This window comes from Guillardia theta (assembly GCF_000315625.1).
Source record: "Guillardia theta CCMP2712 unplaced genomic scaffold GUITHscaffold_115, whole genome shotgun sequence".
Lineage (NCBI taxonomy): Eukaryota > Cryptophyceae > Pyrenomonadales > Geminigeraceae > Guillardia > Guillardia theta.
In genome coordinates this window covers 52,810-72,560 of record NW_005434559.1, presented here as the reverse complement: position 1 = coordinate 72,560, position 19,751 = coordinate 52,810, and the positions used below count along the sequence as shown (strand labels likewise).

Here is a 19,751-nt window from a genome sequence, read left to right as displayed (position 1 = left end):
TCCTACTACCACCACCACCACCACCACCTCCTCCTCCTCCTCCTCCTCCTCCTCCTCCGCCTCCTCCTCCTACCTCCTCCTCCTCCTCCTCCTCCTCCTCCTCCTCCTCCTCCGTTGGTTACTCCTACATTTATCACTCCTCCTTTACCTCCTTCCCTTGTTCCCTCCTTCCTCGTTGCGTGAAATTCTCTTCAGCGCTCGGAGACGCTGGTGTCAACTATCACCACTTGAGGTGAGACAAGAGGAGGAGCAGAAGGGGATAGGGAGAAGGAAAAAGAGGAAGAAATGTGATGAGACGGCGAGAACAAGGACGAGGACGACGAGGAAGAGGAAGAGGAAGAGGAGAATGAGGACGAGCACTTGAATGGGAGGAGGGCGGGAGACGAGGACGAGAAATAAGGAGGACGAGGGCGAAGAGGTCGGGGAGAGGAGCAGGAGCAGGAGCAGGAGCAGCAGCAGGAGAGGCAGGAGCAGCAGGAGCAGCAGCAGGAGAGGCAGGAGGAGCAGGAGGAGTAGGAGGGTGTAGTTTGCGGTGATGGCACTGAGAAGGATCTGCAGCAAACTGCAGCCACTCGGTTGGGCTTTGACGAGAAGTCTTGGGATGAAGACAAGGACGGGGCAGACTAGCAGGAGCAGGGAGAAGATGAGGACGGAGAAACGAGAGGGGCCAAGGAGGAGGGGAGAGAGGGGAAGGAGGAAACCAAGGACGGAGGGAGAGAAGGAAGGGAGGGAGGGAGGGGAGGGGAGTGAAGTGACAAATTTCGCCATCCATTCTCTAAATGTACAGCAAGTGGACTGAACTTGATCGGTCCCCCTCCCCGTTCTCAATCCTGTATCCTCTCACACTACAACCACAGCTACACCAACATCAACACCCCCTTCCTCGTCCTCGTCCTCGTCCTCCTCGTCCTCGTCCTCGTCCTCGTCCTCCTCCTCAATCTCCTCCTAGTCTGTGTCCTTGTCCTCGAAAGGCTGAAAAGCCTCCGGCACGGGCAGGTGGCTCCTGCTGCTGCTGCTGCTGCTGCTGCCCCGCTGCTCCTCGTCCTCCCCATGGCGGCGCTCCTCCTCTCCTCACTGCTCCTCCGTACCCGGGCGTGTGTTCCAGCGGCTGATCCTCCACCAGCCGCTTGAGGAACGAGGGAGCCTGTACGGAGTGTGAGCAGCAGCATCAGCAGCAGGCCCGAGGGATATGGAAGAAACTGGAAACCTGATTCTAGGGGACAGAAAGGAAGCAAGCAGGGAGGGTGAGGGTGGGCGAGATCAGGAGGCAGGAAGTAGGAGGGAGGAAGGGGGAGGAGAAGGCAGGAGCTAGGAGGGAGGAAGGGGAACGACAAAGGAGGGGAAAGGAGCAAGATGGAGGAGAGGGTGGGGAGGAAGGGAGGAGGGAGGAGGGAGGAGGGAGCAACGGGACACAAGGCACGCACAGAGAAGAAACGATGATCCTTAGTGGTAGGATGGACCTCCTTGAGGAACCAGTAGACATGCCTGATGCAAGGGCATCAGAATAACGCGCTGGAGCAGAGGTAGGAGAGAGGAGAAGGAGCAGCAGCAGGTGATAGTGGTTGAAAAGGAGGAGGAGGTGGTGGTGGTGGTGGTGGTGGAGGAGGAGGAGGAGGAGGAGGAGGAGGAGGAAGGGGCTACCCGACAAAGTATCCCATGATATTCTGGACTGGCGAGCCTCCCATGAGCATAGTGAGGACGAGGAGGAAGATGGGAAAGTGAGCTGAGGTGATGTTGAACAGGCCAAAGACGCTCATCTGAACGTTAGGATGCTTTCGGCTCCTGCAGAAAATGTCAGGGAGAGAAGAAGAGAGGCGAGGAGAGGAAGAGAAGGAAGAGGAGGAGAGATGAGAGAGGGGAGGAGAGAGGCGGAGCGGAGGGAAGGGGAGAGGGGAAACGGAGGATGAGGAGAGAAGGTATGGGTGGACATGTTGAAAAGTGTTTGTTGATGTAAAGAGAAAGTTATGATGTCATGATGTCTCAAATCTTGCTGAATGAGGTGTAGAAGGTGCGAAGACTTGACATGGTCCGTCAACACAGGAGAGCGTGCAGAGGTTGCTGACAACAGCGATGAAGCAAACAACCACCGGCAGAGGTCACGAAGCAAGGAGCAACATCAACGAGTTACAAGTGATCGTCTCACCAGATCCAGATGGTCATGAAGATGAGAGGGATCGTAAGGAAAGGAAGCATCATTCCTGCGCCCCTCAACACCGTCACTTCTCCATCTCCTCCATCTAACCTCCTCACCTGTCACGTGGTTGATCCCGCACAGCAACGCCCCTCCCATTATCAGGCACCAACTACCCGCACGTCAGCCCCGTAGACCCCCAGCAGACGTCAGGGCGTACAGAAAGTCGGAGGCGCTGCCGTTGAAATCTTTCTCGAGCGTCTTGGAGTACTGGACCCTGCAGCGAGCGAGTCAGCTGGCAGCCAGTCGGGGCCCGAGCCGCGAACATGAAGATGAGATTCATGATGAAAGGCCAGCCGAACTTTCCAAGGAAGCAGAAGTTCGTGACCACCCGCCAGATCTCCTTGACATGTCAGCAGCTGCTCGCAGTCTGCTCTCCTCCTCACCTGGAACTTGAACAAGATCGCAGACCAGTCAAGGTACAGTGTCATCGGACTGATCTGCAGGAGAGGTCAGTGAGCGAGGAGCTCCTCGTGCGGCGCATTCCGACCATTCCGACAGCGGAGAGGATGGTGGTGCTAACGCATGCTGTGAACCAGCACCTTCCCGATTCGTCAGGCATGAGGAGAAGGCAAGAAGGGAAAGAGAGAGGGAGAGGAGGATGCGAGAAGAGGAAGGGGAAATAAGAGGAGACAGGAGGAGTCAGGATTGGTCAGGAGGAGGGGCAAGAAACAAAAGCAACAGACCTTGTGATGAGCGGCAAGCTCATATACCATGCCTGTCAACGGCAGTCACAGCACTGTCCTTCCCCTCCATCGTCCCCTCTTGCTCTCCCTCGTTATCCTCCTTCATCGCAATCACCAATCTCGCATTATTCCCACTCATCTCCATTCCCTCTCCTCATCATCTTCTTCATCGCAAGCAACGTACCTGAGGACTGTCAGCTGCTCCCTGTCCTGGAGGCCCCTGTGCTCCGAAAGGCATCTGACAGTTAACTGTCACATGGCTCCCTTTGCTCTTTGCCCTCTGCGCTGCCTGAAGGTAGATTGTTTGCCGCGTTTTCAAGCACAACATAACAATAATTTTGATATCATTCTCGATATCCTCTTTGTTACACACATTCAATCTTCATTATTTTCCAGGCTATTTACTGCATTGTAGCGTCTACAACTGTTCTGCTGTTCCTGCTGCCCTCACCCCGGTTCCTCTGCTCCTCCTTGTCCTGGTCCTTGTCCTGCCCCTTCTGCTAGTTATGCTCCTCTCCCCGATCCTCCTGCTAGTCTTTCTCCTGATCCTGATCCTGCTCCTCCTCCTCCTGCTGCTCCTCCTCCTCCTTCACGTCGCTCCTTCACGTCGCTTGTACTCCTCTTGCTTTCAGCTAGGCGCTTCCATTCGCTTCTTTGGCCAGCGCACAAATCAAACTAAACCTCACTGAACTAAGACCTATCGGTCACCGCATCACTGAACTGAGAACCGGGTTAGCCGGCCGGGTCGGGACCGGGCCCGATGGGGCGGGCCCGGGTACTGAGAAAAGGGACCCACAATGACCGAGCTGTAAAGGGGGTGGTGAAAAGATGATGGAGAGTCACGTTACTTCCACCTGAACAACGGGGGTGGGTACTGATCAGTAATCTAGAGGGTGGTATGAGTATGTAAGGGTGGGGGTACGGGGAATCTTAGAGAATCTTTGGGGGAGAGGGGGGTAGGGGTGTACAGATCATGTTAGAAAGGGTCCTCGATCAAGTATGGGACACTTTTTCACTGCAGGGGTGATACCCAGAAAAATTAGGGTAGGGGGGTACCATTTTATACCAAGTACCCACGTCTTCTATTGAAAATATCTATCCATGATGGGGTCGACATGGGATACGTGGGGTCCTATGACATTCTTGTGGGGTAAGGGTACTTGTTCCCATTGCGAAAAAACTCGGGATCAGGGACGGGAGGTACACGGGGGTAGGGTACTAGAAACAAAGGGGGCCGGGTTGGGTACAAGAGGGGCAGAGGGTGGGTAGTTCATGTAGTAAAAGTCTTTGTTGGACAAGCGTAATACTTTTCAACAATGGAAAGGGGGTGGGTTATGCATCTACCGGTACTTGATAGTTTTCAAATTGCCATCAGATGGGGTGGGTGGGTGAGATGGGGGCAAGGGGGTCATGGAGAAGATTCGGGCAGTTGTGTTCAACGTGGAAGATGTCGGCATATGAGGAGGGTAGGGGTGGTAATTATTTGTCATTGTACCCGTGTATTTGTGTATTGATAGATGGGTACTTAGAAAATATGTGGGGTAGGGGTCAGGGATATGGTTTGATTTGGGGTAACAAGCTGAACGAGGCCGATCAACAATCTCCTTTGTCGTGGGGGGTACTGCTCATGGGGTCTTCCACGAAAAGGGTGGGTGGTCATGAAATATATCTTTGAGTTGGGGGTGGGTTACAGGCACATGGGGGTTGGCATTTAGACATTCTGGGAATGATAATTACAAGTATATTGGGTGGGGGTACTCTTGGGAAAAAGGAAGGGTATCATAGTTGTACCTCAAAATTACTTTAAAAAAGATGGGGTAGGGTACAAACAAACATGGGTAGGGGTGAAGAATTTCAATATGAGCAAGGAGTCGTCCAACTTTGTGGGGTAGTGTAATGTCATTGGGGGTGGGGGGGTGGGGGTTATCGGGGGAGGGGGCAGTCATCTGGCACGCTATTATGCCAGTACTTCAATGAGGAGGGGGTAGGGGGTGGATCAATATAGGTGGGGTGATATCATCTTTGAGGGTGGTTTCTTCTGCATTTGTTTCTGGTCGAGGGGTGGGGTCATCAAAGCAGGGGTGGTGAATGACAAACATGGGTAAGGGTGAAGTGTGTATTCGTGTCCGTGGGTCGAGATGAAACATCTGAAAACATCTCTGTGTTTCATCAAACATCATCTACTAAATTACAATTTATAACTAGGATATTTCATTATACTTTCCTCAAATTCTTGATTGTGAAGGCTGGTGGACGAGCGGACAGAATTAGATGGTGGGGGTGGTACCTCAATCCTGAGTTTGATTAGGGTGGGGTTACAAATACCGGTGCTTGGAACATCATATGTCCTGGTGCACGAGTGGGGTGGGTGAGTGACAGGGTAGGGGGTGGTTGGAGGTTGGGGTGGGAAGGTCAGGGTACGGGCTTGTGTGTGCGGGAGGCACAAGCATGCCGAGCGAAATGACAGCAAGGGAGGGAGGAGGAGGAGGAGAAGGTTGGGGCAGAGGAGGATAAATGCGTGCGTATCAGCATAGAAGAGCATATGAAAATTGCCAAGTGTTGTTTGCTATGGATAGTTTCACCATTCCTTGATCACTACATCATGGAAGGACATTTTTTGAGACAGGATTTCTGTCAGGGATCAACGAAGCAGGGCATCAAGTAAGAAGATTGAAGAGAAAGTTGGCAGGATTTCTCACATAACAGCAGCGGGAATCTAGGGAGCCTTTAATGCATGCGATTCTCATGAAGGGCCGAACGATGTAGCATGCAGTTGAGAAAGGAAAAGATTGAGGGGACGTGAAAGGGAGTACCTCTATTAGGTGTTAGCCCGGCATGCATGGAGTATATCAGGTCGAGATTTCTAAAGAGTTTCTACACCTATGTGAGGGGGGGGGACAGAAACAGCAGAGCAGCCGTTGAAATTTAGCTTCGCACGTGACTGGCAGTGGTCGTTACAGTTTGTTTTGAGCCTTAGATCTGCTTGAAGCAGATAGTCTTGTTAGCGCTATTAGGTTTCGAGCTGTTCAATGTTTATAATTTCGATCACACACTATATCTTTCAAGATGTATGTTCTGTGCTGGCCATCTTTCAGTTTGATGTTCCACTTGGCTTGTCTAACGTCTTGTCGGCAGTTTGTTCCAGCTCGGGATCTTATATGTTTTGGAGCAAGTGAGAGATCGAGGTCTCAGGAGATTATGGAACAGATTTCAAAGGCGACGAGTCGAGGAAGGAGGGGAGACAGGAGGTTGTCAGTTCGTCCCACGATCGACCTATCTGTCATGGACTCGGGAACGTGCAGTAGGGGACAGGAAGTGGAGGAGCGGGATAGGAGCGAGGGGCAAGCGCAGGAGCGAGGGGGGAGAGTCATGGCATCGTCGACTTCATGCAGGGTCAGAACAAGCAGGATGGTGCTGCTCTGCACTTCGATGCTCCTCCTATCGTCGTCTCCTATCTCACGAGCGTGCAAGCCTGCGTTCCACGACCATGGTGGGGGCGTTGTACCACTCTCAGTGCCCTCCGCGTCTCCTCCCTACTCGGCCTTTGGTCCGCAGCTGCATCCTTCTGCTTCCTACCCGTCGACAGGGAAGAAGGCAGAGGATGTGATTGTGCATCACAAGGAGAAGCTGGGATCAGAGCACGCTGTCAATGTTATTCTCGGAGACTTTGTCGGTGAAGATGTACAGGTAGGAGGAGGAGGAGGAGGAGGAGGAGGAGGATGTGGGTGAGAGTTGGACTAGAGAATGTGCATGTGCATATGTGAGAGAGGAGCAGGAGGGAATATAAAGTTGTGAGAGGAGGAATTTTTGATGGGGATAGCTGACGAATAGTCAAGAAACTGCAGGGAGGGAGCGACGCGGAGGCCCTCCTGGAGGACCTGAAGGTCAAGAAGACCGAGAAGAAGCTGCTGGGCTCCAAGAGCACAAAGACTGGCTCTTCCCAGCTGTCAGCCCCCAAGGTTGTCAAGACTGACATGTTGACGTTTGACAAGCTCGCTGACTTGCATGTCCAGCTGGGGTTGGACTGTGGATGGAGTTGCATCCCCCATCCCCTGAAGGTGACAGGCTCTTTCCCCTCCTTTCCTCTTCCTTGTGCCCTCTGCTTCCTCCTCTTGCTCTCTCCTCTCTCCCTCCCACCTGAGTTTCTCGCTCCTCATGGACGCGGTCGCGTTGTGACATGATTGTTTGTAGGTTCATAGGGGGGGAGAAGATGTGCACTTCGTGCATCGGATTAAGGTTTCTTCCACCCCTCTCTCTTCCCCTCCTGCCTCCCCATGCTCTCTCGCCATGCTCTTCCTCCTTCTTCCTCTTGCTCTTCCATCCCTCCTCCTCCTCCTCCTCCTCCTCCCCTCTTCTCATTTCTGATTTCTGATTTCAGGGCGTCACCCTCCTTGGGGTCTGTGATGGAGTTGGGGGATGGGCAGAAGTTGGTAAGAGGCAGCAGCCCTGGAGGCAGAGGAGGAGGAGCTGAGAAGCGGCAGGTATCGACCCTGCGGAATACGCGCGAAAGCTCGGAAATCTGCTGGAGGCGAATCTCCGAGCAGATCCTTCGATTGTCGAGAAGTCGGTGAGAAGAGAAGAGGGGGGAGGGGAGCGCGGGAGAGAGAAGGGGAGGCTGATGGAAGAGGAGGAGGCTGATGCTGATGGGACAGGAACGACCTCTGTACGAGCTCCTTCACAAAGCTCATGTCGCACTAGAGGAGGTGAAGCATGAGGAGACGCGCGACCCCAGCTGACGTGGAGCAGGAGAACCTCGCGGGGTCTTGTACTGCTTGCCTTGCACTCCTCACACGGGATGGGAAGGTAGGAAGAGATGAAGGAGGAGGAGGTGAGTTGACTCTTGTCTCTTAGCTACATGTGTTGAATGTTGGAGATTCCGGCCTTCATATCATCCGCCAAGGGGCTTCAGGTGACAGAAACGAACATCTCTCTCCCTCCCTCTCAACCTCGCTACCTCATACACACTCTCTCTCTACCTTGCATTCCTTCAGCAGCACGTCCTCCTCTTCTGACTGTTCTGTTGCAGTTTTCGAGACTCCTGAGCAGCAGCATTACTTCAACTGCCCGTATCAGGTGCCTCCTTGCCCTTCTCACTCTCCCCGCAGTCTTCACCTCCTGCTTCTTTCAGCATCTTTCTTCTCCTCTCGCTGCTGTTACTTCCTCCTCTCCCCCCTATTCTCTTGTCGCTCTCGACCCGCTGACTTTCTCCTCAGTTGGGCATGGGCAGCGACGATACTCCTGGGGACGGAGACTACTACATCCTAGAGAATCTCCGCAACGATGATCTCCTGGTACCTCATCCTCCCCCTCCCCCTTCTCCTTCTCCCCCTCCTCCGTCCTCCTCCTCCATTTCCTTTTTTGTTAGCCTCCTCTAACTTGCTTGTGTAGGTTCTTGCGACGGATGGGGTGTGGGATAATGTCTTCGACGATGAGCTCATTCAGGCGATTGAAGAGGAAACAAACAATGGGTAAGTCCTCCCTCCTTCTCTTCCCTCCCTCCCTCTCCTCCTCCTTCCTCTCCTCCTCCTTCCTCTCCTCCTCCTTCCTCTCCTCCTCCTTCCTCTCCTCCTCCTTCCTTCCTCTTCTTCTCTACCTCGCTGGCCCATCTTCCTGTTGCTAGAGTCTCTCTGCTCCTTTCCCCTCCCTCTTTCCCTCTCTTGCCCCTCTCACTGTCCTCAGGGGGTCGACGGAGAGCATGGCGAGGACAATCTCCAAAATCAGCCACCTGCACGGGAGAGACGTCAAGTACGACAGCCCCTTCGCTCTGAACGCCCTCAAGCAGGTGAGGAGCGGGAGGAGGAGGAGGAGGAGGAGGAGATGGTGACTGTTGGCAGGGGTTGCGGTATACGGGAGGAAAGCTTGACGACGTCACTGTTATCGTTGCGCGGGTGCTGAAGACAGAAACGCAGGTGAAGCAGCAGCATGGGAGAACGAGGGAAAGGGGGGAGAGGAAGGGAGGAGCAGGAAGCGGAGGGAGGAGGAGGATGGGGAGAGTTAAGGGACTGATGAATTGCAACAGGGGGAGGTGTATCCGGAGCTGAAGCAACGAAAGCTTACGAAGCTGAAGAAACTCTCTTCTCCTGTTTCATCTGCTGAGTCGTCGGGGGAGTAGGAGGAGGGAGAGGGAAACGTGCGGACATGGGAGGAAGGAGGGAGGGAGGACTAAGAGATCGATGTGGTGTTGAGGTCTAATTGTAAGAATACTTGGTTCTAGTTTCATGTACATTAAACTGAAAGAATAACAGATGCGCATGTGCTGGACGTCAGTCAGATGGTGGAGGAAGAGAAAAAGGGAAGGAAGAAGTGGGAGAGCAGGAGGGTAGGGAGGAGGAACAGAAGGAGAGACAGTTTCTGACTGACCTGCGGCTACTTGACAAGGTTGGGCAGCATGTGGTTGACCACCAGAGTTTCGAGTTTCTGCCAGGCAGTCAAGCAACGACAAGAGGGGAGGAAGGGGAGGGAGAAGCGAAAAAGTAGAAGAGCGGGGACAAGAAACGAATGAGGGAGTAGAGAAGCTGAGACGCGATGAGCAGCAGCAGCAGCAGCAGTAGCAGCAGCAGCAGCAGGGTCAGCAGCAGCAGCAGGGTCAGCAGCAGCAGCAGGGTCAGCAGCAGCAGCAGGGTCAGCAGCAGCAGCAGGGTCAGCAGCAGCAGCAGGGTCAGCAGCAGCAGGAACCTGGGCAAGGGTGAGGTAAGGGTCGAGGATCTTGTAGCAGGCGATGCCGCAAAGAGCCTCGCGGAACTCGATGTAGTCCATCTCCCTCTCATCGTCTCCCGACGTCAGGTAAGGTTGCTTCCACCTCAGTCAGCAGCGAGCGAGAGGAGGAGCGAGCAGGACGAGGGCAGAGGATTGACAGCAGGGGGGCCACAAGAGGGAAGGAAGAGGAGCGAACGAGGGAAGGGATCGGGCAAGAGGAGGCAGGAGGCAGGAGGCAGGAGGCAGGAGGCAGGAGGCAGGAGAAGGGGACACCTCGTCCTTAGCGGAGGAGTCATCTTGGACGTAGATGAAGATGTTGATGATGACGTTGACCGTCAGGTTGTTGTCCATCACCTTCATGTCTTGCACGAACTGCATGAACTCCTTGAGATTCATGACCATCGACGAGTCTTCCACCAGGTCCGTTGTGTCCTTGGACGAGTAGTCCTGCTCCCCTGTCAGCTCCCGCACATGCCAGCATGCCGCACCTGGAAGATCTGCAGCAGCATCGTCGAGTAGTTGAGGAAGACGCGGTGGACGGCCGGGGCGCGGGAGGCGGAACGGAAGTGTTCAGTCTCCTCCTTGTTGCCGAACGTCTTGATGTTCCTCACGATCCTCTCGTAGGCTAACGGCAGCGACTGCTCCGTCCTCGTGCTGAGGATGAGCGCGAGGCGGATGAGAGCTTCGATGAGGTCGTTGACCTCTAGCTCGTCCACGCTCGCCTGCCCCTTCCTGGGGTCGAGGCGGATCAGCGTCTTGAGGAAGACCTGGTTCGCCTCCAGCGGCTTGATCGCCAGCCCCTCCTCCCCCTCCTCCAGGATGTAGGCGTCCCGTAGCAGCAGCTCCCATGCAGAGATGCTCATGGTGGCTCCTCCCATGCTGGAAAGGCGTCAGGAAGGGGGAACAAGGAGAGGGAGGGAGGAGGGAAGGGAACTGGCGGGAGGGAGGGAGAGGAAGGGGGATCTACAGGAGGGGAGCAAGGGGAGCAAGGGGAGCAAGGGGAGCAAGGGGAGCAAGGGGCAACCTCTCGAGCATGGAGGAGTTCTTCCTGTATAGCTTGCAGTAGTAGCGGAAGACCTTCCTGAGGGTGCTGTAGTGCGTCACCGTCAGCTCCGCGCACTTCTCGAGCCCCTGGATGGCCTCGTGGTAGAGCATCTTCTTGACCAGGTCGTCAAGTTTCTCCAGCGATATGTTGGATATCATCCTCCTCATCTCCTTGGTCAGCTTCTCAGGGTTCAGCTTCCCCGGCACGAAGTCCAGCACGTTGCGGCGGTTCCCCTGCTGGGACCCAGCTGACTTGTCCCGCGGGCTGCCCTGCGTGCTCATCCACTCCTTGAGCTGCCATGCCTTGTAGTTGGAGCGCTCCTGGAGGTGGTACACCCCCCTCCTCTGGATCTCCGTGTACAGCCGCACCTGCTCGTGCAGCTCCTGGTGGACCTCGAGGAAGTCGGAGTGGGAGGACTGGAGCTGCTCTAGGATCGCCTTCATGTCTTGCAGCATCAGCTCGGCCGAGGTCTTGTCAAAGGTCGAGTTTGACGTCACCACTGTTGGCATCTTGGCCTTGAAGATCCGATGGTTGTCGCGCACCTTGTCTAGCAGCTCGTTGAGGCTCGCCTCGCGCGTGTACAAGTCCTTGCCCTTGCCGTACAGCGAGCCGTCGAGCCTGTTGGTTGTGACCATGAGCAGCATGAGAAGTTCCGCTCGGAGGGGGACGGAGGAGAAGTCCGAGGAGAGCCACTTGGGGTCGGAGGTGAGGAGGGACAGCATCTGAGAAACCTTGGGGAACAGAGCCCTGCTGTTGTCTCCCTTCACCTCCACCGCCGACATGCCCCGCAGCTCCTGCGGCTTCGCCTCGTCTGGCAGGATCTGCAGGAGACAGTCAACACTCGTCAGCTCGAGTTGAGGTACAACGGCTAGAGAGAGGGAGGGGGGGGGGGACGAGGAGAGGAGAGGAGAAGCAGAAGAAGAGAGGAGAGGAGACAAGGGCAGGACAAGGAGAGGAGAGGAGAGGAGAGGAAGAAGTAGAACACGAGAGAGAGACAAGAGTCACCTGCAAGACTATCTGCAGGAGCGAGAGCTCGTCAACGTCTTGAATGTTTCGGAACTTGGAGGACCAGTCTTGAAAGAAGTTGTCCTGCCATCTCCGTCAACCCTCACCTCATCCTCCATCTTCCTACTCCTTCCCCATCCTCCTCCTCCTCCCCTTGCTTCTTCCTCTTCCTCCCACATCCTCGTCCAGCTTCCTTCTCCTACCTGGGAGCGGACGACCCTGAGGTGATAGTTGGCCCATCGCAGCAGCAGGTCGACGATGGGGATTTCGAGGAGATTGGTGCTGGTTTCGTTTCGCTCGAGGAGGAGCCGGACGTTGGGGGAGGAGAGAAGAAGGCTCCTCGTGCTCTCGCAGTAGTGCAGGTACATCTTGTACGCGTCCTCGACAGCCTCGACGGCCACCTGGACCATGGACGCGGAGGTCTCGAAAGCCTCTTTCATCACGAAGTTGGAGATGTCGCTGCTGATGTCCTTCTTCTCCGCTTCCTGACTCCCCTCCCCGCTCTCTTGGATGGAAGGCTGAGCTGCCGACGGTGCCGCTGGCGGAGCTGTGGAGGAGGAAGGAAGAGCTTGAAGAGCGGGAGCCGGGAGAGCTTGAAAGGCTGCCTTGGCCGCTTGAGAGGCAGAGTGAAGGAAGGCAGGCTCGGAGAAGGAGGGGATCTCCTCCCGGGCATAGGACTGAGAGGATACCACGTGGCCTTGCAGCAGCTTCTCGCGCAGCTGCTGCAGCTCTTGGAACAGCAGCGACTCCTTCTTGGCTCTGTCTTCTCTCTCATGCTCGAACTCGCTCTCGACCGTCTGGATCCGGAGCTTGTACCCCTCCAGCCTCGCGGTCGCGTGCTCCACCTCCTCCTCCAGCTCGAGGATCCGTCTCTCATCTCGCCTCGCTGCCTTCTCGGCTTGCTGGATCCTGAGACAAGCTGAGAATCAGAGCTGCAACAGTTGCAACACCAACGGATGCATCAGGTCTGCAACAGCAACGGCGTCACCTGGAGTTGATGGAGTGGACAGTCTCCGTCAGGAGTTGGTTCTCAACAAACAAGGGAGTCTTGTCCAAGAGAAAGTTGAGCCTCGGGCCCGCCAGGTCCTCTGCCTCTATCCCCGAGTACACCGCCTTCAACAGCTCGTTCCGGATCTGCCGAGAGACTGAGCGAGCAGCAGGTAGAGGGGGCAGCCACCATCCGCAGGAGAGGCGCGGCAGAGTTGCGGGAGTTGGAGAGCTTGTCGAGCAGCTCAAAGGCGAAGGCAATACGGAGAGTCTCAGTGTTTGCCTCCTCTGCCGTAGAGAAATCCGCGTTGCCTGATGTAAGAGTTTCAGTCCCTGGGGGAGGAAAAGAGAAGTAGAGAGGAGGAGAGGAGAAAGAAACGAGAAGGAGAGAGCCGGAAAGGGAGAGAGGGAGAGAGGGAAGAGGGAGAGAGGAAGAGCGAGAGGGAGGGAGAGAGCGAGAGAGAGAGAGAGCGAGAGAGCGAGAGAGCGAGAGAGGGAGAGAGGGAAGAGGAGGGTCTGACCGTTGGCTGTTGGGCCCGACCTTGTGAGCTCTTTGAGCTTCACCTCAGCGAAGTTGCTGTCAAAAGGACTCAGACATGAGCAGAGCAGAAGCTCGTCGACCTGCTGGACTGAAACTTCTTGTCTACGCTCAAGTCTCTGAACCACCTGCCCATAGTTGAGGTCAACAAGTAAGGCTAGCACAACTCAGCGCTCACTGCTCGAAGAGCTTCGCCGCGTGCTTGTCCGAGATCCTCCGCTTGCTCGACGTCTCCAAGTCTCTCAGCACCTCCGACATGGTGATGGTCGAGAAGCTCTGCGGCAGCAGGAAGAGCGTCAGCCTGCCAGCAAGCGCCCTGCTACTCTGACCGTAGAAGCCTCAGAGCCCTGAGAAGGCGCCACCGCTGAGTGCATTCTCCCACTCCTCAACCTGATTCCCCGCTGAGCAGAGGAGGGAGGGGAGAGGGCAGGGGCACGACCTGATCTCCGACGTCACCGACTCCGTCCTTCCTCGACCTAGAAACTCGGGCTGCAGGAAGGGCTCGAAGAACGAGTCTGACATGGCCCTCGGCCCGCCCACGTAGTTTGCAGAGAGAGGAGAAGGAATCGCCTCGTCGCTGCAGCACGGGAGCGTCAGCACGAGGTCAGGAAGGCTCGAGACCTGACCTGGTGATCTGGAACGAGGTTCGCGGCCTGATGAAGGAAGGGTCTGAACAAACATGAGGCAAGGAGGATCAGGGAGCAAGGACTCACGAGACTCGGAGGACTCCTCATGCTTCCCGTGCCCGTGTTTCTTCTGCATCATTGACATCCTCACCGACCTCGTAAGCTCTGATGATCTGCTTCTCAAAAAGGAAGTGCTCGGCCGATGCGGAACGTTGGGCGTCGAACTTCGCCATTGCGACATGATTAAACAAGGGGAGGGGCTGAGAATGATGTGAATTAAAACTCAACTCACAAGAGAACTCATTCACTTCCAAGACATCAAGCAACAATGGATGACAAACTGCATCTCCATCTGCTCTTCTTCTGACTCCCTTCTTCCATACTATCCACCCTTGTCACCCTTATAACACCATAGGCAACATTTGGCAACATGATGCAAATGTCGCAACATGTTCTTGTTCGTACCTGCAGCTCTTCTCTCACCTTCTCAGCTGCTACTGATCGCAAACTTGTCTTCTTCCCGCATTCAGCTGCTTCGCTTCCTCCACCCGGTGACCACGTTGACCTCGCTGTAGCTCAGAGGTCTCGAAGCCAACTGTGGTGCTCTAGCAGACCGTCGGAGCCTTGCGCTACCTCGTCGCCTGATCTGCCATGCCCTCAAAGTGTGGCTCTACACCGAGGGTCGAGTCGAGTCGCTGCCATACCATCTCGTCAGCAGATGTTTCAGTTCGCCATTCTTTCCTCCAGTCCATCACTGCATCTGCCTCATTCATTTCAGTTTCAACGCTCAGTGGACCTACCCGGCCGGGCTCAGCTGGCACCCCGGTGACCGCATGCCAGTCGGGCCGGACTCCGGCGCCGGGACGCCGGTGCCGGGCCGGCGCCGGTCGGACCGTGGGCCGCCCACTGAGCGGGCGGTTAAAAGTGTATTGAAAGTAAACATCAACCGTGAACGTTGTGTACGGTCACTAACGGCCATGTCCGATGCGGGAGCCTCATAGCATGCATAGATTGGACTGCCGCGGCCATTGAATTCTTCATAAAGACGACTACCCCCTTGACGTAGGCCCCGGCGGATGTAGAATGGCTGAATGGCGCCGGGCGTCCGCAGCGTGCTGGAATGGCCCGGCCAGATTTCACGGTTGGCGGGAAAGTAGTACCACGTTCAGCACTTTGTACCGAGTCATACTACGGTACATCAGCAATAATTATTTATAAACGCCGCATGTGAGTTAAATTAGTACCAAAACCGATATTTTCATACGTTTATATATATATATTAAAGTATTATTACTTTCCAAAATATTAGTATTGTCTACTTTATCCTATAATCATAATTATTAAGAGCGCATTTCTATCGAATAATAAAAGTGATCGTTTCAAGTGACGGACCAGGCGAATTAAATGTTTACTCAAAGTTAAGTTAAAAATTAGTACGAGGACAATGGGAACCGTTGTCGTTGGTGACCGGGGCGCTGTATATAACCCCACCCCATTCGAAACCTGATGTTGCCCATGAAATGTAGGGTACTCCACCTTCGGGGACATGCAGGGTGGTAGGTAGTCATGGAGTTAGTGGGGTAGGTCCTCAGCACCGGGGGTAGTAACCCCCATCGGTTGGGATTGTTGCTCCCCGTGTTCCCGATCCGACTCGACAGGTCCTCACCAACCCCAGACGCTTGATCGGTCGCTACAATTACACCTGGCTGTGAGACCCAACACCAATACATTACCTATTTCAATTAGTCTGTTTCCTATAAAATCTTTTTCCTTTGAATTCCTTCTTTCGGGCCCTGGTCTCTCTACTCTCAGCACGTCCTCTCTTTCCAGGCGCATTCAGACATGAACCCCTGGCAAACTACCACCCCCCAACTCCGACTGTGAAGAGTTGGTTATCCCGCCGGGCGGCCAGTCATGGATATGCTAGGGTAGGGTGGGCTTTTTAATTTTGTACCTTGTTTAGACGTCTTTTTATAAAATGTATATAAACTTTCAGTTATTATTATTGGATGTACGGATAGATGATTTAAAAGAATTTTCCTCCAAATGGATCGAAAGACAAAAGGGATGGAATTTTGTTTTGACGGGCAACAATCCCAAACAATGTCATTTCAGAAATCTTAAAATTAAACTTAATACTCTCTACAGGTAAATCTCAGTGATGCCGAACCGGCGGCAGCTGCGTGAGTGGCCCGCCGGGCCCCGAGTCCTATGTCCTATGACGGTCCTTACTGTCCTACGATTTTTACGACGAGGTCACACCCGCGGAACGATCAGTACTTTGTGAGTACCTCCCAGCATGGCCCGAGGAACTTCGATGGTGATGGCCATGGCGGCTGCGCTCGTAGCACTTATAGGAGTCACGGGGGGTCAGGGAGGAGGAGGAGGAGGAGGAGACGATGTGGTGGATGGTGTGTGCTCAGGCCGCGACCAAGAATGCTCGAAAGGTGAAGAGCCGCAAGGGATGGTGAGCAAGGGCAAGAAGTTTCAGTGCATGGTGGAGCATGGGGTAGACTATCCCGGTGATGGCTTCAATGGAGACCTCGCGGTGTTCCACCATGTTCCTTCTTTCAGAGAGTAAGTGGATGGGTCCAACTCTTGCTGATCGTCGAGCGATGATTCCCTTCCTGCAGGTGCTGCAAGCTTTGCAAGAGAGACGACCGGTGCCAGTTCTGGACATGGGCGACGCCGAAGAGACATCAGGCGTACGATTGCTGGCTGAAAGATGGCTCTGTGGAAGATTACCGCGTGAAGAACGAGTTCTCCTCCCTCCTGGTGTCAGGGTACGTGCTGAGGAACGAGACTGTACAGCAGGCTTCCCGACGAGCACGAGAGAAGGAGCTGGAAGAGAACAACAGCGAGCCAGGCAAGAACAGGATGGCTCGTAAGGAGGTAAACATGCCCCTTGCTCTACTTCCTCTCCCTCCCTTCCTCTCGCTCTCTGTCGTTCCTCCTCCCTGCTGCTCCCTTCTTTCCCTCTTTCTCTCGTTTTCCTGGTCGATGTCTCATACACTGCGGCAGGCGGATAAAGTGATCAGCCATGCTCGGGGTCTATTGCAACAGGGAAGGGCGGCAGAAGCGGAGGCAATGCTGAGGGAGAGCTTCAAACAGCACAGCAAGACAGGCCCCTACTACTACTGGCTCGGTGTGTTCCTGGAGGCGCAGCAGAAGATGGAGGAGGCGGCAGCGAAACTCAAGGTCTGCTATCAGCAGCGATGACGCAGCGGAGGTGGTAACATGATGGCAGAAAGCGACGGAGAGGACAGATTTGAAACCCTTCCAGAAAGTGAGCAGGAGGAGAGGAAGGGGGGGAGGAGGGAAGGGAAGGTGGAATGGATGGAGGAGGTATGAGGAGAGGGTGAGATAGAAGGACGATGGGTGAAGGGGAGAGGAGCGAGTGAGAAGGGAGGGAGGGAGGGAGGCAGAGGTGGAGTTGAGGTAGGAGAGCTGAATGGGTAAAACTCTTCTTGCTCAGGCTGTTGCCCACAACATGATGGGAAAGATCTACCAACATCGCATGAAGAAGCGCACGGATGCTGAGATAGAGTATCGAAACAGGTGTTCTTTTTGATGGATTAATTGGGATGATGATGGTGGTGATGATGATGATCACAACTACCAAAGGGATGCTGATGGAACTAGTCTTGACATTGACGTCGATGTTTGTGTGCTCGTTGGTATGATTTTGTTCTTTGCAGCATCCAAGTCGTTGAGAAAGCAAAACTCAATTTCCTTGCCCCCTACGAGAATCTTGGAAGACAACTAGAGAAGGATGGAAGAGCGCGAGGTAGTTTCCTCAAGCCTTTGATCGACTTGCTTGGAGGGCGAAGAAGGAGCGGGAGGATGGAAGAGGGGGAAGGATACATGGGTTGACAGTGAAAGGGAGACGGGAGGAAGGGGGAGCGAGAAGGGGAGGAGGAGGAGGAGGAGGTGGTGGTGGTGGTGGTGGTGGTGACTAGAGAAAGGATGGGTGTGAGTTTGGGGGGGATGAGCTGAAGGAGGGAGAGGTACTAGTGGTGTGGGTATTGGTCATGGTAGGAAGTGCTAAAGGTTGGCAGGAGAGTTTTACCGTTGTTCTGCTTTGCAGAGGCTCAGGAGCTCTTGGCCTTTGTGGCGAACTCCACAAACAACGACGGGCTACTGTGAGTACGAGGAGGTCACGGGAAAACAAGAAAAGGATGCGAAGAGGGAATGAGAGGGGATTGATCTGAGAATCAGGAGAGTGATGATGATGATGATGATGATGATGATGATGATGACGACGACGACTACAACGACAACGACAACGATGATGATGATGATGATGATGATGATGATTATGATGATGATGATGATGATGATGAGGAGGAGGAGGAGGAGGAGGAGGAGGAGGAGCTGCAGCAGGTGGAGCAGGAGGTCAATATTTCACACTTGAGCAGGCTTTACTCTATGTTGCTTTTGCCTTATGTGTACGAGGACGAGGAAGACATCCTCGCTTGGAGGAATCAATTTCAAACCAACCTCAAGGTGACCATCTCCACTCCAATCATCGCTGCTGATGCTGCTGCTGCTCCTCTTCCTCCTCTCGTCTCTCGTCTCTCGTCTCTCGTCTCTCGTCTCTCGTCTCTCGTCTCTCGTCTCTCGTTCTCCCCCTCCTCTTCCTCCTCCAAACTCCATCCGGTGCAGGCACTAGAGCAAAGAAACCTCCTCATCAAGAATCCCATCGGCATGGAGGGAGTTCCTCAGTACTACCTCAGCTATCACGGTTACAATTCACTAGCTTTCTGCTTTCTCTTCAGCTTCTTCCTCGCCCTTCTCCTATCCCCTTCAACTAGCTCTTGCCCTTGCTGCCTTCCCTCCTGTTCCTCTCGTTCTTACTCCTTCCTCCCTCAGATGGCTCACTGCCTCCCTCTGCTCCTCTGCTCCATTCATTCACCTATCTACTCCCTCCTTTCGTCTTTCCTTCCTCTACCTTGTTCACCTCTTTTCCTCCCCTTCGCTTTCACTCGATCTTTGTCAACTTCTTCCTGACTCTCTCTCTCCCCCTTCTACCTTCTCCTCTCCTTCTCCCTCTCCTTCCCTCTCCCTGACTCACACCCGCAGGACGTAACGACGCGTCCATCAACGCCGCCATCGCGCGGCTCTTTCGCAAATCAGCTCCTTCCGTCGCCTTCCGCGCCCCTCACACTCTCGTTCGCCTCCTCCTGACACTCTAGAGTTCACTCACTGACAGCACAGAGCTACCAACCCCCAGCTGCTGGCCAGCAGATCCGCGTTGGCTTCATCTCGCTCTATTTCCGGCAGCACTCAGTGATGTCAAAGTTTGACAGGAGGGTGTCAAGCTGAAGGGATGCAGGTAAGTAAAATGATCCTCGGGCTGCTGAAGGGCCTGCCAAGAGAAAACTTCTACACGGTAAGGGAAGAGAAGGAAGAAAGAAGAGTAGGAGGAGCGAGGCGAGAGGAAGGCGAGAGCAGGTAGGAGGACAGGAGCAAGATCAGAGGAAGGTAGGACCTAGGTAGGAGGGAGGAAGAGGCTATTTGACGTTTGGAGATGTTCAACTTGCGTTTCTTGAATGTTGCACACAACAAATGGGACGTGATGGTGGTTAAAGTTGTGAGATGATTGCGATGATTGACAAGCAATGCTTCATGTCTGATGCTTCTCCAAGCCCTGATACATCCTGACATCTCTTTCTCTCTCAGGTCATGTTTCAAATCCGCGACATTGACTCCATGACGACCAAACTTGCAAGCTACGTCACCAAGATGGTGAAAGACATCAACGGGACAACATTTGACATCTCTGACTTGTCCTGTCCTGTCCTGTCCTGTCCTGTCCTGTCCTGTCCTGTCCTGTCCTGTCCTGTCCTGTCCTGTCCTGTCCTGTCCTGTCCTGTCCTGTCCTGTCCTGTCCTGTCCTGTCCTGTCCTGTCCTGTCCTGTCCTGTCCTGTCCTGTCCTGTCCGTGTCCGTGTCCTGTCCTGTCCTGTCCTGTCCTG

The 19,751-nt window shown here is 54.4% G+C and overlaps 4 protein-coding genes across 4 annotated transcripts; 2 read left to right on the top strand and 2 right to left on the bottom strand.

The window, feature by feature from the left end:
* Window positions 1–934: 934 nt before the first annotated feature.
* On the bottom strand, window positions 935–3,117 carry DER1-2 (DER1-like protein; the record flags this gene model as incomplete). The annotated part of the gene is made up of 11 exons (XM_005822998.1): window positions 935–1,144; window positions 1,425–1,485; window positions 1,642–1,782; window positions 2,144–2,198; window positions 2,251–2,303; window positions 2,352–2,408; window positions 2,458–2,531; window positions 2,578–2,631; window positions 2,682–2,733; window positions 2,878–2,909; window positions 3,062–3,117. Coding segments are annotated over 11 exons (845 nt in total), but the record flags the coding sequence as incomplete, so codon positions are not given.
* Window positions 3,118–6,285: 3,168 nt separating this feature from the next.
* GUITHDRAFT_165821 (hypothetical protein) lies at window positions 6,286–8,918 on the top strand (the record flags this gene model as incomplete). The annotated part of the gene is made up of 14 exons (XM_005822997.1): window positions 6,286–6,564; window positions 6,723–6,935; window positions 7,069–7,113; window positions 7,256–7,307; window positions 7,359–7,444; window positions 7,530–7,580; window positions 7,624–7,680; window positions 7,729–7,786; window positions 7,904–7,950; window positions 8,091–8,168; window positions 8,266–8,345; window positions 8,557–8,659; window positions 8,712–8,765; window positions 8,787–8,918. The coding sequence occupies 14 exons, from the start codon at window positions 6,286–6,288 to the stop codon at window positions 8,916–8,918; spliced, it is 1,335 nt and encodes a 444-aa protein (XP_005823054.1).
* Window positions 8,919–9,049: 131 nt separating this feature from the next.
* Window positions 9,050–9,968, bottom strand: GUITHDRAFT_155319 (hypothetical protein). The gene is made up of 4 exons (XM_005822996.1): window positions 9,847–9,968; window positions 9,553–9,669; window positions 9,238–9,294; window positions 9,050–9,133 (listed from the first exon to the last, which is right to left on the bottom strand). Exons 1-3 carry the CDS (start codon window positions 9,949–9,951, stop codon window positions 9,244–9,246), a joined length of 273 nt encoding a protein of 90 aa, XP_005823053.1. The 5' UTR covers window positions 9,952–9,968; the 3' UTR covers window positions 9,050–9,133; window positions 9,238–9,243.
* Window positions 9,969–16,067: 6,099 nt separating this feature from the next.
* On the top strand, window positions 16,068–17,296 carry GUITHDRAFT_155318 (hypothetical protein; the record flags this gene model as incomplete). The annotated part of the gene is made up of 5 exons (XM_005822995.1): window positions 16,068–16,351; window positions 16,408–16,666; window positions 16,796–16,972; window positions 17,022–17,060; window positions 17,250–17,296. Coding segments are annotated over exons 1-4 (739 nt in total), but the record flags the coding sequence as incomplete, so codon positions are not given.
* Between the last annotated feature and the right edge of the window lie 2,455 nt (window positions 17,297–19,751).